The sequence below is a fragment of the Pelophylax lessonae genome (genome assembly GCF_965119305.1).
Source record: "Pelophylax lessonae genome assembly, chromosome: 2".
NCBI classification, from domain to species: domain Eukaryota; kingdom Metazoa; phylum Chordata; class Amphibia; order Anura; family Ranidae; genus Pelophylax; species Pelophylax lessonae.
In genome coordinates, this window is record NC_138769.1 from 117,328,253 (window position 1) to 117,345,099 (window position 16,847).

Sequence of the window (16,847 nt, forward strand, 5' to 3'; positions counted from 1 at the left end):
CAGACACTCTATGGAATCAGAAAAATATGTTTTTTTGGGTCAAATCAAAAAGCATATATAAAGAACAATACGTACAGCAAACATTTAGTGATAGGCATATACAAGGCATTGCATGTACTGTATATAGTTTTGCTAATAAAAAGCTAAAAACACTACAGCTAAAAAAATGCTAAAAATCCTACTGCAAAAACGCTGAAAAACGAATTCTACAGCTACAGCTTTCTACAGCTAAAGCTAATGGTGTTTTAATAAGGTCCAGTGTGCATGAGGCCTTAAAGTTAACTCATGGCCTGAGCTCTAATACAGCCTATCACGATCAACCCTTAATCCTGATCTTTGCTCCCTAAACTTTGACACTTACTACTAGATTATTCCCATGGACTGGCATACTTTAGTTTATCCAGTGCCTGAATCATATTTGCCACAAGCTATCTTGCACAGAGATTTCATTGAAAAACTGATCCATGAAAATAACAAATTTGGGGCAAGCCATAGTGAGTCTGGAGCAGTACAGTCTTTAGTCAGGGGGATGGTTCTCACCATCAATCAAGGAGGAAGGATTCAAGGGGTTATAGGTAATATGGCTTTCAGTATGAGAAAGCTACTTGTAGGTGGCTGTCAGACTTGTAATGCAGTGAATATTCTATAGCATATAACGTTTTTTGTCCTGCAAAAATTCAATAGTAACAATTATGGTGCATATGTATTACAGGAGACTTTTAAACATTGTGGCATTTGTAGTTTCTAATTATGACCTACGGGGGCCCATTCATACTTCCACTTTGTGTTAACACACATTTTTATATTGAATGCCACCCCAACGCACTAATAGAGTAGTGAGCAACTCGCCCACGCTGCAGCACTCCAGAAGGCATAGGCAATAATGCATATTGAATTTTGTCTGTATTGTGGTGCGTTGGCAACCTATTTAAAACGAATGGGCTGTTTTGTGCAACAATTATTAATGTGTGACACATGATAGCACTAAAATGTCAATGGACCCTGCATTATATGCTTGCTTTTATTTTTATTATTATAATGCACAACAGTGAGAACAGATTTTTTTTCTATTTATTCATTTTTTGATGCGAGAATGCATTTGAAGAAGAAGGATACATTTTTCTGTGCACGTTTAAACTCCTAAATTGTAAAGACTTGAAGCAGTGAGAGGGGGCATCTCTCCAGGAACCTTTACCGTAGCTTATACTGCTTGAACGGGCAAAGTGAATAAGCAGCTAAAGAAGTCAATGATTTAGGACACCACTGGAGCTGTACAACAGCCCAGAAACTACACAATACAAAAAAGATTTACATACCAGTTGACACATTTGCCTTTTATCAAAGTGCATTCACTGATCCACAACACCTTACTGTAGGATGGCATTTACTGAGTGTGCTTGATGCTGGTTTGGAAAAACATCAGGATGGACTGTAAGTAGAATATTAATTTAGTTCTTGGGCAAAGCCATGTACAAATAATTACATTTATTATGGAAAATACAGCAGTTTTGAAATTGTCGATTTGGGAAATATCAATTGGGCTTAGAGGGTAGTATCAATTACCAGCTACAGTGTTGTGTGTATATATATATATATATATATATATATATATATATATATATATACACACACATACAGCGGGTAAAATAAGTATTGCGCATGCCACCATTTTTCCAGGTAAATATGTTTCTAAAGGTGCCACTGACATTACATTTTTACCACATGTCGGTAACAATCCATGCAATCCATACATATAAAAAAAACAAAAAACAAATAAGTTCAGAAATTAAGTTATGTGTAATAAAATGGAATGACACAGGGAAAAAGAATTGAACACGCTAACTGAAATTTATTTAATACTTCGTACAAAAGCTTCAAGACGCCTAATGTACGGAGAAACTAGTCACAAGATTTGGCCCTGCTTTTCTCTTAACAAAACTGAAAGTAAATGAACAGAAGAGAAATCCAAATCACACCAATATTTGGTGTGACCATCCTTTGCCTTCAAAATAGCATCAATCCTTCTGTTCTCGTAGGTACACTTGCACACAGTTTTTAGAGGAACTTGTCAGGTAGGTTTTTTTCAAACATCTTGGAGAACTCATCACATATCTTCTGTGAATGGTAGGCTGCATCAAATCCTTCTCTGTCTTAAATGTAATCACAGACTCAATGATGTTGAGATCAGGGCTCTTTGGGGGCCAAACCATCACTTCCAGGACTCCTTTTTCTTTACTCTGAAGACATTGGCTGTATGTTTGGGGTAATTGTCCTGCTGCAGAATGAATTTGGGGCCAATCACATGCCTCACTGAAGGTATGGCATGATGAATAAGTATCTGCCTGTATTTCTCAGCATTGAGTTCACTTTTGATCCTGACCAACTCTCCAACTCTATTTGCAGAAATGCAGCCCCCAACTCCCAAGGAACCTCTACCATGCTTCACTGTTGCCTGCAGACACTCATTATTGTACCGCTCTCCAGCCCTTCAGAGAACAAATTACCTCCTGCTACAGCCAAATATTTAACATTTTGACTCATCAGTCCAGAGCACCAGCTGCCATTTTTCTGCATCCCAGTTGCTATATTTTCTTGCATAGTTGAGTCGCTTAGCCTTGTTTCTATGTTTTATACATAAAACATAGGAACTGGAGTACAGAAAAATGGCAGTAGGTGCTCTGGACTGATGAGTCAACATTTGACACATAGGCATCAGTTTTGACCCCTCGCAACCCCCTTTTACTTACCTGAGCCCTCATTCAATTCAGCGCTGTGTACGTACTCTGCACCTCTTCTATCCCCCTCACTTCTGTATCTCACTGGGTTTGCTGGGGTACCTGGAGCCATTGGCTCCCGCTGCTGTCAATCAAAGCCAGTAGCGAGGGAGTGGGGGACGGGGCCAAGTCCTGCTGTCTGTCAATGGACACAACAGTGGGGTTCAGGAGCGAGCACACACAAGTGCCCTCATGGGAAGCGGCTTCCCATAGGGGCACTGGACAGAGAGGAGGAGCCAGGAGTGCCAGCGGCGAACCATAGAAGAGGAGGTTCGGGACCGCTCAGTGTAATTCCATTGCACAGAGCAAGGAAGTTTTTTTGTTTTTTTCATTTTCTTTACCAAACACTTTAATATTTTAGAAAACAATTTTTTGGTCTAGTTTCTAATACTCCCTTGTCTTTTTTCAGTGCAAACATATCCTTGCCATCTACCTCAGCCAAGCCTTAGGAGTGTGCCAGGAAATGACAGTGTCCGACAAGCAAATGATTGACATTCTACTGGCCAAAGAAGACTAAGTTGCCATAATGCTCTGCGTTGACTTTTTTCCACGTGGGACTATGTGATCTCTTAGCCAGAGCTGCAGAATTATAACTCTACTGGTTACATTATTCCACCATACAGTTCACTTCTATCTTTCTTCAGACGTCATGAAATCATTTCTTGGTTCATCCTGTGGTTTAACCTTACTGGAAATCTTTTTTCGTGCAGTCAACCCATGCCAGATAAGATTTGAAGTCAGGCTTATAGCATTGGTAAATGCTTTGTCACCTGATAAGCAGGAGGGATTGGTGTCACCATTAAGGTTGTGTGCATTCGTTATCCAAAGAGGATATAGGAGTCAGGGTAGTAACCTAACCTTTGCAGAACTGCCAGCTCTGAAGAGATTTGACACTTTACTTGTAGATAGTAATGAAGCTGAAAAGGCATTCACCTTTTTTTTTTTTTGGCTTGTAAAATTGTATATATATATATATATATATATATATATATATATGTATATATATATATATATATATATATATATATGTATATATATATATATGTTTTTTAGTTTTGTTGTTTTTCTTAACATTTGTCCTTAGGCACAAGTGCTCCAGATCAGCTCAGGTTGTGCAACTTTTTTTCTTGTATGTAAATATTTGAGTACTGGGATTTCTTCATACGTGTGTTTATAAATAACAATTAGTCTATTAAATAAAATATAAAAAAAATATAATAAAAACTGTCTTTTTTTAACATATGCTATGGCTGATCTATACATTTATCAGCAGGATGGAACAATTAATTTATAATTAATGCTGTAACATAATACACTACACCTACTGTTATGTAAGGGAAATTTGGCCTGTATACAAACAGCAGTAAACTTGAGATTTCCTAGGAAGTGATAGTTGTGTTTGTCTTACTCCTATTTATTGCAGATGTTCATCCATCAATGGCAGACTCCCATACAATGTGTTTATTAGATGAGTCTAAAAGGATGTTTAGGATGATGAAGATACGTTATAGTGATCTATTTTTCTTTTGTACAATCGGGAACAGTTTGAAAGTTTTCTGTTTTTTTTATCATGGTCAGTGTCTTTGTTGAGATGTCCTCTCATATTCTGTTGTGGTAACACCCTGTCATACCTTGTACACACATTCTCAACCAGTGTTCAGTGGGACCCTAAGGTTCCTCCAAAAGTTTCTAGGGTTCCTTGAGCTGTGGCTCACTGACCTCCTATTTGATGGTATAGCTCCAAGGCCAATGCCACTTGGCAAAGCCAGCAGCATCACTCCAATTATCTTTCTAGTTGTCTGTAAGGGAGGCATTCTTCCACTAGCCACCAAAAATGGGGCATTTTTTTACGTTGACCCTCAATGATATGGTGTGGTTCCTCTGAGGTAAAAAGGTTGAGAAAGGCTGCCCTAATATATGCTCTCACTAGAACAGAAATTAAAAGGAAATTATGCAGTTGTTCTTTAGTCATACAGTGAAGAAAAAAAGTATTTGATCCCCTGCTGATTTTGTACGTTTGCCAACTGACAAAGAAATGATCCTCCTATAATTTTAATGAAAGGTTTATTTTAACAGCGAGAGACAGAATAACAACAAAAATATCCAAAAAAATACATTTAAAAAAAGTTATAAATTGATTTGCATTTTAATGAGTGAAATAAGTATTTGACTGCTTCGCAAAACATCACCTAGTACTTGGTGGCAAAACCCTTGGCAATCACAGAGGTCAGACATTTCTTGTAGTTGGCCACCAGGTTTGCACACATCTCAGGAGGGCTTTTGTCCCAAACCTCTTTGCAGATCCTCTCCAAGTCATTGGAGAGGCTGACGTTTAGTAACTCAAACCTTCATCTCCCTCCACATACTGTATTTTCTATGGGATTAAGGTCTGGAGACTGGCTAAGCTACGTCAGGACCCTAATGTGCTTCTTTTTGAGCCACTTCTTTGTTGTCATGGCCGTGTGTTTTGGGTCATTGTCATGCTGATATACCCATCAACAAGGCATTTTCAATACCCTGACTTAGAAAAGGAGGTTCTAACCCAAGATTTGACGGTACATGGATCCGTCCAGTGTCCCTATGATGCGGTGAAGTTGTCCTGTCCCCTTAGCAGCTAAAACATTCCCAAAACATAATGTTTCCACCTCCCTTGTTTGACGGTGGGGATGGTGTTCTTGGGCTCATAGGCAGCACTCCTCCTCCACCAAACACGGCGAGTTGAGCTGATGCCAAAGAGCTCGATTTTGATCATAAAGCCCCGTACACACGTACCGATTGTCGGCCGTAAATATTCGGCCGACGACCGATCGGCCGATTGTAGGCTTGTTAGTATGATGCTTCCGACAGCCGACAGCGCATTTTCGGCCAAACAGAATCTGTCGTGCAGGCATTAAAATTTTTGTTGGCCAACACCAGAACGGCCGATTGTTCGCCAGTCAGTACAGATTTCGGCCGACAGACTGCAGATTTGCAAGACTGGGCATGCTCAGAAAAGAAAAAAGACAAGGAAAGTTAACCATCACATGACATCACTTCTGCAGTCGGTTGTTGTTGGCCGACAAAATTTGTGTGCAGTCTTTTGCAGTTTTCAACAGACATGACAGCCTGGACAAAAGACGGCCGATCGTTCGGCCGATGATCAGTACGTGTGTACGGGGCTTAAGGCTCGTTGTTCACACCTTATTCACACCTTACCGGCATGAAAACTGATAGGAAAACCGCACAGCTTTCACTTGCAGGTACATCAGTTTCACATCATTTGAACGAACCAGTCCTAGAAGAATAGACAACTGTGAAAAATAAAGTACTTGGAAAATAATAACTAAAGGCTTCCCAAAACAAAATTTACATAAACTGCTACAATAGTGCACTCACTGTCTGCAATGATTAAATCTAGTAGCTGCAGTGCAAAAGACAGTGGACTGGACACCACGTGTTTCCCCGAAAATAAGCCCAGGTCTTATATTACTTTTGGCACATAAAACACAGTAGGAGTTATTTTCGGGGTAGGTCTTTTAGCTGTAATGTGCTGTCTTCCCTTCCCTCCCTGCGTGCCAGGAATCCCGTGTGAACCTAGTTTAGTGTAATTAAAGTCCTAGAATCCACTTTATTAGTGTTTTATATAATGTTCAGTGTGTGTTTTTGTAATAGAATAGTGGGAAATACCTTCATTACATCGCTGCTCAGGACTCAGCTAATCTCCCGCTCTGCTGTTTTCTCCTCTCATAGCTGTCAGAGGAGGATCTCAGCCCCTCCCCTCTGCAGTGTACACAGAAGCGCTGGTTATTAGATTAGAATAGTGTGAAATACCTTCATTACATTGATGCTCCAGGCTCAGCTAATCTCCCGCTCTGCTGTCCTTCTCTTCTCCACCACTGACAGCTGGGGGTCATGGAAGGGCCGAGTGGTGAGTAACGAAGGTACTGTATTTCACACTATTCTAATCTAATACCCAGCGCTTCTGTGTACACTGGAGAGGGGGGGGGGCTGAGATCCTCCTCTGACAGCTATGAGAGGAGAAAGACAGCAGATCGGGGAATCAGCCGGGCACCGATATAACAAAGGTATTTCACACTATTAGATTACAAAAACACACACTGGACATTATATAAAACACTAATAAAGTGGATCCTAGGATTTTACATACATTAATATTACATACACTAATATCGGCAAGTTCCAGGGCCGATACCGATATATTGGTAAAAGTGAATATTGGCCCTCCGATAATCGACTTTGCTCATAATCGGTCGATCCCTACTGTATTCTGTATGCTTTCTTGATTGAGCAAGGGAACTTTGCGTGCGATGCAGATTTCAGTCCTTCATGGCGTAGTGTGTTACCAATTGTTTTCTTTGTGACTATGGTCCCAGCTGCCCTGAGATCATTGACAAGATTCTCCCGTGTAGTTCTGGGCTGATTCCTCAGCATTCTCATGATCATTAAAACCCCCTAAGGTGAGCTCTTGCATGGAGCCACAGACAAAGGGAGATTGACAGTTATTTTGTGTTTCTTCAATTTGCAAATAATTACTGTTGTCACCCTCTCACCAAGCTGCTTGGCGATGGTATTGTAGCCCACTCCAGCCTTGTGTAGGTCTACAATCTTGTCCCTAAAAATCCTTGGGTAGCTCTTTGGACTTGGCCATGGCTATGGACAGGTGTCATTTATACAAGTAACAAGCTGCGATGAGGAGCACTCCCTTTAATCGAGTTCTCCTAATCTCAGCTAGTTACCTGTATAGAAGACACCTGGGAGCCAGAAATCTTGCTGATTGATAGGGGATCAAATACGTATTTCACTCATTTAAATGCAAATCAACTTATAACTTTTTTAAAATGTGTTTTTCTGGATGTTTTCGTTGTTATTATGTCTCACTGTTAAACATAAACCTACTATTACATTTATAGACTGATCATTTCTTTGTCAGTGGGCAAATGTACAAAATCAGCAGAGGATCAAATACTTTTTTCCTTCACTGTAAACTTCTCTAATCCTTTCTTGAACCTCTCAATAGGGTAAGTCAACCCAAAACTGATGTTTCAAGCTGCTGGAGGAAGACATAATTAAATGGTTGTCACAGGTGGCATCCAGGCTCCACCCATTATATAGTAAGCAATAAGAGTGGTTGCTTTTGGTGTTAACTGTCACAGTTAGACAACCACCACTGTAGACAATACATACACAGCAGTTGTTAGGGCCAGCAAGAGGGAAAATATTGTATCTTAATCATACAGTACAGGACACATGCTGAATATTCATAGACCCTGTGCTATAGACTGGTTCCTTCAGGTGACTGGACACTGGCAAAGTTTTGCTAATGGGCTTCTTAACCAGTTTATTATTTTACTTCAGAACCTTCAATCAACTCTTCAGACAATTCCTCATTCTCTAATAGAAGAATTGAAGCAGTGCATCCAGGTAGGTACAACGTTGGTAAAACTTTGGGAAGTGTTCCAGACTCACATAGTGGGGACAGCCTGTGACGTTGCTTCAGGCACTCACTGTGTCCTGCATAGGCACTCACCTCTGCACTTAGTGCAAAGGGTGTGTGGTTAGCCAAAGGGTGCTAGGTCAGTTGTCCGTTCCTATGAAACCCATACCCTGAAGACCCCTGCTGGGGTAAGCATAATAATTGTGACACAAGGTAGATTTTTCATGTAAAACCTGTATTCACTTTTACATAATTGTCAATGGACATTACAACAATGAGTCAGATGTATACAGGTGTGAGACTAGGAAACAATAGTGACAAAACACAAGAGATGATTTTATGGACATATCTGTTAAATACAGTTTTATTCACACTTGGGTCTAACAGTGACTACGTCCAACAACCCCTTAGATGATACACCATGTAGCCTAAGTAGAAGAAGACACATTAATTAGCAGCAAATAAACAGGAATGGTAAGTTCTAATGTATCATCTACAAGCAAGGTAAAATATTAGAATTCCTGGTTAGGAACAGGATGTGTATCAAAGAAAATACAATTAAGGAGAATATCTCAAAAAGTAAAGTATATGTGTTAAGAGCTTCCATTCCCTGACTATCATATACAGTGAAGTTACAACTTTTCAGACTGATTTCAAGTGACCTCAATGTCTGAAACTTCTCATGTAGGCATTTAAGTTGGATTCCTTTGAATAAAGTTTAATTTGTTTTGTTACCTGCAATTGAACTGAACCAATCTCTGTGTCCAAAGCACACAATAGTGTTGGATCTTTTTTTGCTGAAATAGTATCTGCAAATACGTTTTACCAATTCATCAGAAGGCATCATCATCAACCAACCTTAGTAATTAAACCGATTCTTTAAAAATAATACATTTAGTCCATAACCATCAGAATTTCATATTTTCCCAGCATAGAATAACAGTTAAAGCCAAGGCTCTCTCTACCCATGTGTAGGGGTAAATACACCAATCTGCTTCGCCGTAAAGCTGACCTCACCCAGCATGAATCCTCAGCCTTCCTAATAGCAGTCACTTCTTGGACTACTGTTTACATGGGGTTCTCATGCTACATATTTTTATTGCAAGTAGTGTGATCTAGTCATGTTTACATTACCTGAATCTTGGAGAACGGGGGAGTCTGTGAAAACATTGTTTATGCACAGAACAATAAGGGGCTTCTATGCTGGCAAAAATAAACTACAGTATTGCGCATAGTCTGCAGTACTGTACAGGAATCTCCTGAACCCCACTGTCTCCCTGATTATAGAGTATATACCTTACTATGTTATACAGGCTTTCCCTAAACCCAATTTGTCTTCCTGATTGTAGAGTATACACCGTACAATGTTATATAGGAATCCCCTGCATCCCACTGTCTCCCTGACTGTAGAGCATATGCTGTACAATGTTATACAGGCATCTCCTGAACCCCACTGCCTCCTTGATTTTATAATGTATATCAGACAGTGTTATGTTATGCAAGCATCTGCTGAACTCCACTGTCTTCCTGATTGTAGAGTATACACCGTACAATGTTGTATAAGAATCCCCTGCATTCCACTGTCTCCCTGATTGTAGAGCTTATGCTGTACAATGTTATACAGGCATCTTCTGAACCCCACTGCCTCCTTGATTGTATAATGTATATCAGTGTTATGCAAGCATCTGCTGAACTCCACTGTCTCCCTAATTGTAGAGTATACATTTTACAATGTTATGCAGACATCCCCTGAACATATCTGTCTTTCTAATTGTAGAGAAAATATTGTACAATGTTGTTATACAGGCATCTCATGAACCCCACTATCTCCATGATTGTAGAGTATATATCGTACAATGTTATACAGGCATCCCCTGAAGCCCACTGTCTCCATGATTGTAGAGTATACACTGTACAATGTTATGCAGGTATCCCCTGAACTCCACTGTCCCCCTAATTGTAAAGTATATATAGTATAATGTTTTACAAACATCCTCGGCAGCTCGCTGTGTCTCCCATTCTTTCAGGCATACAAAACAGTACTCTTCCATGATTAAATATGACCTGGTGTTTACACCTTTTTGGGCAGCAACTTCTTTGTACTTTTAGTGTATGAGCTGATGTATTGAAGGTATATAAATTGTGGCGTGCCACATCATTCACATATACAGGGTGTAAACAGGGTCAATGCGTTATGCAGATGGAATGCAACTATACCAGTTGACACGATTTTCTATTGAAAATTAAACTATGCAAATTTTACTTACATATTCATTTTTTGAAAAATGTCCATGGTGGGAATCGGGACAGCCCTTTATGTAATGGAATCTTTATAAGCAAGAATGTACGTGTTATTTCGAAATTTAGTTTAAGGTAAACATTAAAATGATACATCAAGATCTGTAATCTGTTCTCACTAAACTAGCACAATCAGATACCTCAGTTCTAAATAAACTATATGTGTGTGTATATATATATATATATACAGTGCCTTGCGAAAGTATTCGGCCCCCTTGAACTTTTCAAGCTTTTGCCACATTTCAGGCTTCAAACATAAAGATATAAAACTGTAATTTTTTGTGAAGAATCAACAACAAGTGGGACACAATCATGAAGTGGAACGAAATTTATTGGATATTTCAAACTTTTTTAACAAATAAAAAACTGAAAAATTGGGCGTGCAAAATTATTCAGCCCCCTTAAGTTAATACTTTGTAGCGCCACCTTTTGCTGCAAATTCCAGCTGAAAGTTGCTTGGGGTATGTCTCTATCAGTTTCGCACATCGAGAGACTGAAATTTTTGCCCATTCTTTCTTGCAAAACAGCTTGAGCTCAGTGAGGTTGGATGGAGAGCGTTTGTGAACAGCAGTTTTCAGTTCTTTCCACAGATTCTCGATTGGATTCAGGTCTGGACTTTGACTTGGCTATTCTAACACCTGAATATGTTTATTTGTGAACCATTCCATTGTAGATTTTGCTTTATGTTTTGGATCATTGTCTTGTTGGAAGACAAATCTCCGTCCCAGTCTCAGGTCTTTTGCAGACTCCATCAGGTTTTCTTCCAGAATGGTCCTGTATTTGGCTCCATCCATCTTCCCATCAATTTTAACCATCTTCCCTGTCCCTGCTGAAGAAAAGCAGGCCCAAACCATGATGCTGCCACCACCATGTTTGACAGTGGGGATGGTGTGTTCAGGGTGATGAGCTGTGTTGCTTTTACGCCAAACATAACGTTTTGCATTGTTGCCAAAAAGTTTGATTTTGGTTTCATCTGACCTGAGCACCTTCTTCCACATGTTTGGTTTGTCTCCCAGGTGGCTTGTGGCAAACTTTAAACGACACCTTTTATGGATATCTTTAAGAAATTTCTTTCTTCTTGCCACACTTCCATAAAGGCCAGATTTGTGCAGTATATGACTGATTGTTGTCCTATGGACAGAGTCTCCCACCTCAGCTGTAGATCTCTGCAGTTCATCCAGAGTGATCATGGGCCTCTTGGCTGCATCTCTGATCAGTCGTCTCCTTGTATGAGCTGAAAGTTTAGAGGGACGGCCAGGTCTTCGTAGATTTGCAGTGGTCTGATACTCCTTCCATTTCAATATTATCGCTTGCACAGTGCTCCTTGGGATGTTTAAAGCTTGGGAAATCTTTTTGTATCCAAATCCGGCTTTAAACTTCTCCACAACAGTATCTCGGACCTGCCTGCTGTGTTCCTTGTTCTTCATGATGCTCTCTGCACTTTAAACGGACCTCTGAGACTATCACAGTGCAGGTGCATTTATACAGAGACAGAGACTATACAGAGACTCGTTAGTCATTTAGGTCAACATTGGATCATTCAGAGATCCTCACTGAACTTCTGCAGAGAGTTTGCTGCACTGAAAGTAAAGTGGCTGAATAATTTTGCGCGCCCAATTTTTCAGTTTTTTATTTGTTAAAAAAGTTTGAAATATCCAATAAATTTCGTTCCACTTCATGATTGTGTCCCACTTGTTGTTGATTCTTCACAAAAAATTACAGTTTTATATCTTTGTTTGAAGCCTGACATGTGGCAAAAGTTCGCAAAGTTCAAGGGGGCCGAATACTTTCGCAAGGCACTGTGTATATATATATATATATATATATATATATATATATATATAGTATCTCAAAAAAGTGAGTACATCTCCCACATTTTTGTAAATATTTTATTATATCTTTTCATGTGACGACACTGAAGAAATTACACTTTGCTACAATGTAAAGTAGTGAGTGTACAGCTTGTATAACAGTGTAAATTTGCTGTCCCCTCAAAATAACTCAACACACAGCCATTAATATATTGAAAAATTGAAACCTGCGCCTTTATAGCAGCGAACTCTGAACACCTGGAATGCTGGAACAAATAATATAAAACAAGAGTCGCTCTAAATGTGCAGAACTGTGAATTCATATAGAGAACTAAAGTCCATAAACCATGCGTAACACCAAAGGCTAAGACAGAGGGATAAGACCATCAATACAGTTCCAAAGAGATAACAAGTAGATGAAATGAAGTTCATATGGTCGTCCACCCAGGTGTATGTATATAAACACAGACAATCAGTGAAACCTCCACCACATGAAGCCTCTTACCAGAGGAAGGAAGGGTTTAAGCAGTAAGTAGTTATGGGACTACTACCACCCATATCCTGCAAGGCAGCTCCTAGAAAGTCCACCTGAACTTGTTCAAAAGAAGCGAACCATCTGGGATGAATTCCAAATCCACTGGAATGGGCTGGATTCACTTTTAGCAAAGTATGCATATAATACAAAACGGAAACAAGCCCATAGCGTGATAACATTTAAAACATTTAATGAAAGATAAAAGACATGCACTCACCCTGAGGTGAACGTAATACAGCAAAAGTGTAAATAGATGACACCAAGGCACAGGGCGGGCAACTCCGGTATTCTGGCGTGATAAGGAGTGTAGACTCAGCACCTCCCGAAGCTTTTCGTCCACCGACGTTGTCATTTCATCTACTTGTTATCTCTTTGGAACTGTATTGATGGTCTTATCCCTCTGTCTTAGCCTTTGGTGTTACGCATGGTTTATGGACTTTAGTTCTCTATATGAATTCACAGTTCTGCACACAGCCATTAATGTCTAAACCACTGGCTACTAAAGTGAGTACACCCCTAAGGTAAAATGTCCAAATTTGGCCCAATTAACCATTTTACCTCCCCGGTGTCATGTGACTTAGTGTTACAAGGTCTCAGGTGGGAATGGGGAGCAGGTGTGTTAAATTTGGTTTTATCACTCTCATTCTCTCATACTGGTCACTGGAAGTTCAATGTGGCACCTGATTGCAAAGAACTCTCTGAGGTTCTGAAAAAAAGAATTGTTGCTCTATTTAAAGATGGCCTAGGCTATAAGAAGATTGCCAAGACCCTGAAACTGAACTGGAGCATGGTGGCCAAGACCATACAGGACAAGTTACACTCAGAACAGGCCTCACCATGGTCAACCAAAGAAGTTGAGTGCACGTGCTCAGCGTCATATCGAGAGGTTGTCTTGGGGAAATAAACATATGAGTGCTACCAGCATTGCTGCAGAGGTGGAAGGGGTGGGGGGTCAGCCTGTCAGTGCTCAGACCATACGCCGCACACTGCATGAAATTTGCCTGCCTGACTGTCGTCCCAGAAGGAAGCCTTTTCTAAAGATTAAGAGTAAAAGGAAGCCCACAAACGGTTTGCTGAAGACAAGCAAATTAAGGACATGGATTACTGGAACCATGTCCTGTGGTCTAATGAGACCAAGATAAACTTATTTGGTTCAGATGGTGTCAAGCGTGTGTGACGGCAACCAGGTGAGGAGTACAAAGACAAGTGTGTCTTGCCTACAGTCAAGCATGGTGGTGGTGTCATGGTCTGGGGCTGCATGAGTGCTGCCCGCACTGGGGAGCTACAATTCATTGAGGGAACCATGAATGCCAAAATGTACTGTGACATAGTGGAGCAGAGCATGATCCCCTCCCTTCGGAGACTGGGCGGCAGGGCAGTATTCCAACATGATAATGACCCCAAACACACCTCCAAGATGGCCACTGCTTTGCTAAAGTAGCTGAGGGTAAAGGTGATGCACTGGCCAAGCATGTCTCCAGACCTAAACCCTATTGAGCATTTTTGGGGCATCCTCAAAAGGAAGGTGGAGGAGCGCAAGGTCTCTAACATCCACCAGCTCCATGATGTCATCATGGAGGAGTGAAAGAGGACTCCAGTGGCAACCCGTGAAGCTCTGGTGAACTCCATGCCCAAGAGGGTTCAGACAGTACTGGAAAATAATGGTGGCCACACAAAATATTGACACTTTGGGCCCAATTTAGACATTTTCACTGAGGGGTGTACTCACATTTGTTGCCAGTGGTTTAGACAATAATGGCTGTGTGTTGAGTTTTTTTGAGGGGACAGCAAATTTACATGGTTATACAAGCTGTACACTCACTACTTTACATTGTAGCAAAGTGTCATTTCTTCAGTGTTTTAACATGAAGAGATATAATAAAATATTTACAAAAATGTGACGGGTGTACACACTTTTGTGAGATAATGTGTGTATATATATTTATATATATATATATATATATATATATATATATATATATATATATATATATATTATGTGACAGGAAGTCAGATAAATCTGTGGGTGTTGTCACAGACGGGAGATACATTTCTTCCTTGTTTAGACAATTCACCAATTACTATCAGGCATTGGCTGCGGAGGTAGCCAGAAAGGTTTAAGGACGTTGGAAAGCTTCAGCTATTCAGAATGAGGAAATCAAGGCCTCTATAAGTTATCCAGAGGATGACTACTGATTGCTGCCTCCTGAGGCTTTTTGCGTTAAGGAGAGCAGTGAGCTGAGACTTCTGTAGGTGAGGTGGTGTTGACTTTTTCTGTGTGAAAGGAAAACAAATGGACTATTGGTTTTCTGCTGTATGACCAGCAGTGTCTGCCCAGCAGTAGGTTGGGTCAGACTCCATAGGTAGGTTCCTGTGTTGTGAAGGTAGACGCCCCAAGTGGCCAGGGTTTATTTTATGTTTGTTTGATTTATGCTGTTTGGATGCTTGCACTTGTTTCCAGCAAATTGGAAGAATAAACCATAGACCGTTGTTTTCAACCACTCCTCGGCTGTCTCTCTGTGTAGCGAACCCACCCAAGGGGTCACCCACACCCGCTACCGAGTTAACCCCTTACAATATATATATATATATATATATATATATATATATATATATATACTAGAGAAATGGCAATTCTGATAACTCTGTAATGCAAAGGGAAAATGTGCAAATGTAGCAATCAACTGTAATTCCGCAATCTGACTTTACCAGATTGTGATCTGGTTACTGTTTCCACACATGCTGGGGGAGATTTACTAAAACAGATTTTGGGTGCAGCTGTGCAAAGTAACCAGTCAGCTTCTAGGTTTTATTGTCAAAGGAACAAGCTGAAGTTAGAAGCTGGCAACTATGAACAGCTGCACCAGATTTTCTGTGTGTACCAGTTAAATCTCACTGTGCATCATTACTCTTTCTCTGCCTCTTTAGGGGGGGGGGGGAGCGGGTACCTGGTTTTGATAGGTACCCCCTCTTACTTTGCCCCCCCCTCCTTCCCCCGCAGCCGACCTATTCACAGAGCGCAGTAGGAAACAATCTGTGAACCTGCAAGGCTTCACTGCCAGTTCCCCTTAGTGGAGATGGCGGCGGCAGCACCCAATTGAAAAATTGGCTGGGGTGAGGACACCGTGGGATACCTGGACAGGTAAGTGTCCTAACATTAAAAGTCAGCAGCTACAGTATTTGTAGCTGCTGATTTTCAATGTTTTTCTGAAGGAGCCTGGAGCTTCTCTTTAAGTAAACTTTGTATGTATGCTGTCCTTGTAAGAAAAAATTGGCCTGGGGCTGGTTACACTACAGACAGCACCATTAGTTATAAAGTCAATGATTTTAGAAGGAGAAAACTGATGAGCAGTTAGACTGATAGAGAAACAGTAGCAATTACTCCTATAAACAACATAGGGCCATTATCAGTAAAATAGAACACACATTAGACTAGGTTGCTTTCATCAAGAAGACCTAAACTGAGCCGTCAAAAGATAATATAATTTCCTTACTGTTAGCATTCACTGATAATTAAAGTGTATGCTGGGAAAAGTAAATGCTGCCCAGGAATCCAAAGCAGTGTTGTCAGCCTTGCCTGAGCAGCCCATTGCTGCACTTACAGAACACCCCCTCTTATGTTATGGTGATGAGGGGAGGGAGTGTTCAGTAGTCCAGTAGCAGAGAACTGTGCTCTAATTTCAGTGCATCATAGGCACAGTGTTAGCTTATTACAGGAAACTAAGAGCTCACAATGTTTGGCAGGATCTACAGTTTTGTTCTGTATTTGCAGCATTTTTAAACAGACAAAACACGTGGAATTGTGCACGTATTGTAGAGATGTTGCATATTTTTTCTTTTGCCCAAAAATATACTTTTTATTTCAGCCAGTAAAAGATGCTTAACCCCACCTGCAGCTAAAGAGTACATATTGTAAAGAGTTTATTGTAAATGGAAACTGATTTGCCATAGTTTGAAGTTTAACAGATTTCCCAAAAAGTATTCAGTATAATTAT

The 16,847-nt window shown here is 40.3% G+C and overlaps 1 protein-coding gene across 1 annotated transcript in view; it reads left to right on the forward strand.

The window, feature by feature from the left end:
• The window catches only part of ZSWIM7 (zinc finger SWIM-type containing 7), a 299,161-nt gene extending 295,497 nt beyond the window's left edge, over positions 1–3,664 (forward strand). The window contains exon 6 of the mRNA XM_082247590.1: positions 3,184–3,664. Coding sequence (XP_082103716.1) covers positions 3,184–3,291 — 108 coding nt within the window. The 3' untranslated portion in view covers positions 3,292–3,664. The remainder of the gene's footprint in view (positions 1–3,183) is intronic.
• The last annotated feature ends 13,183 nt before the right edge of the window (positions 3,665–16,847 follow it).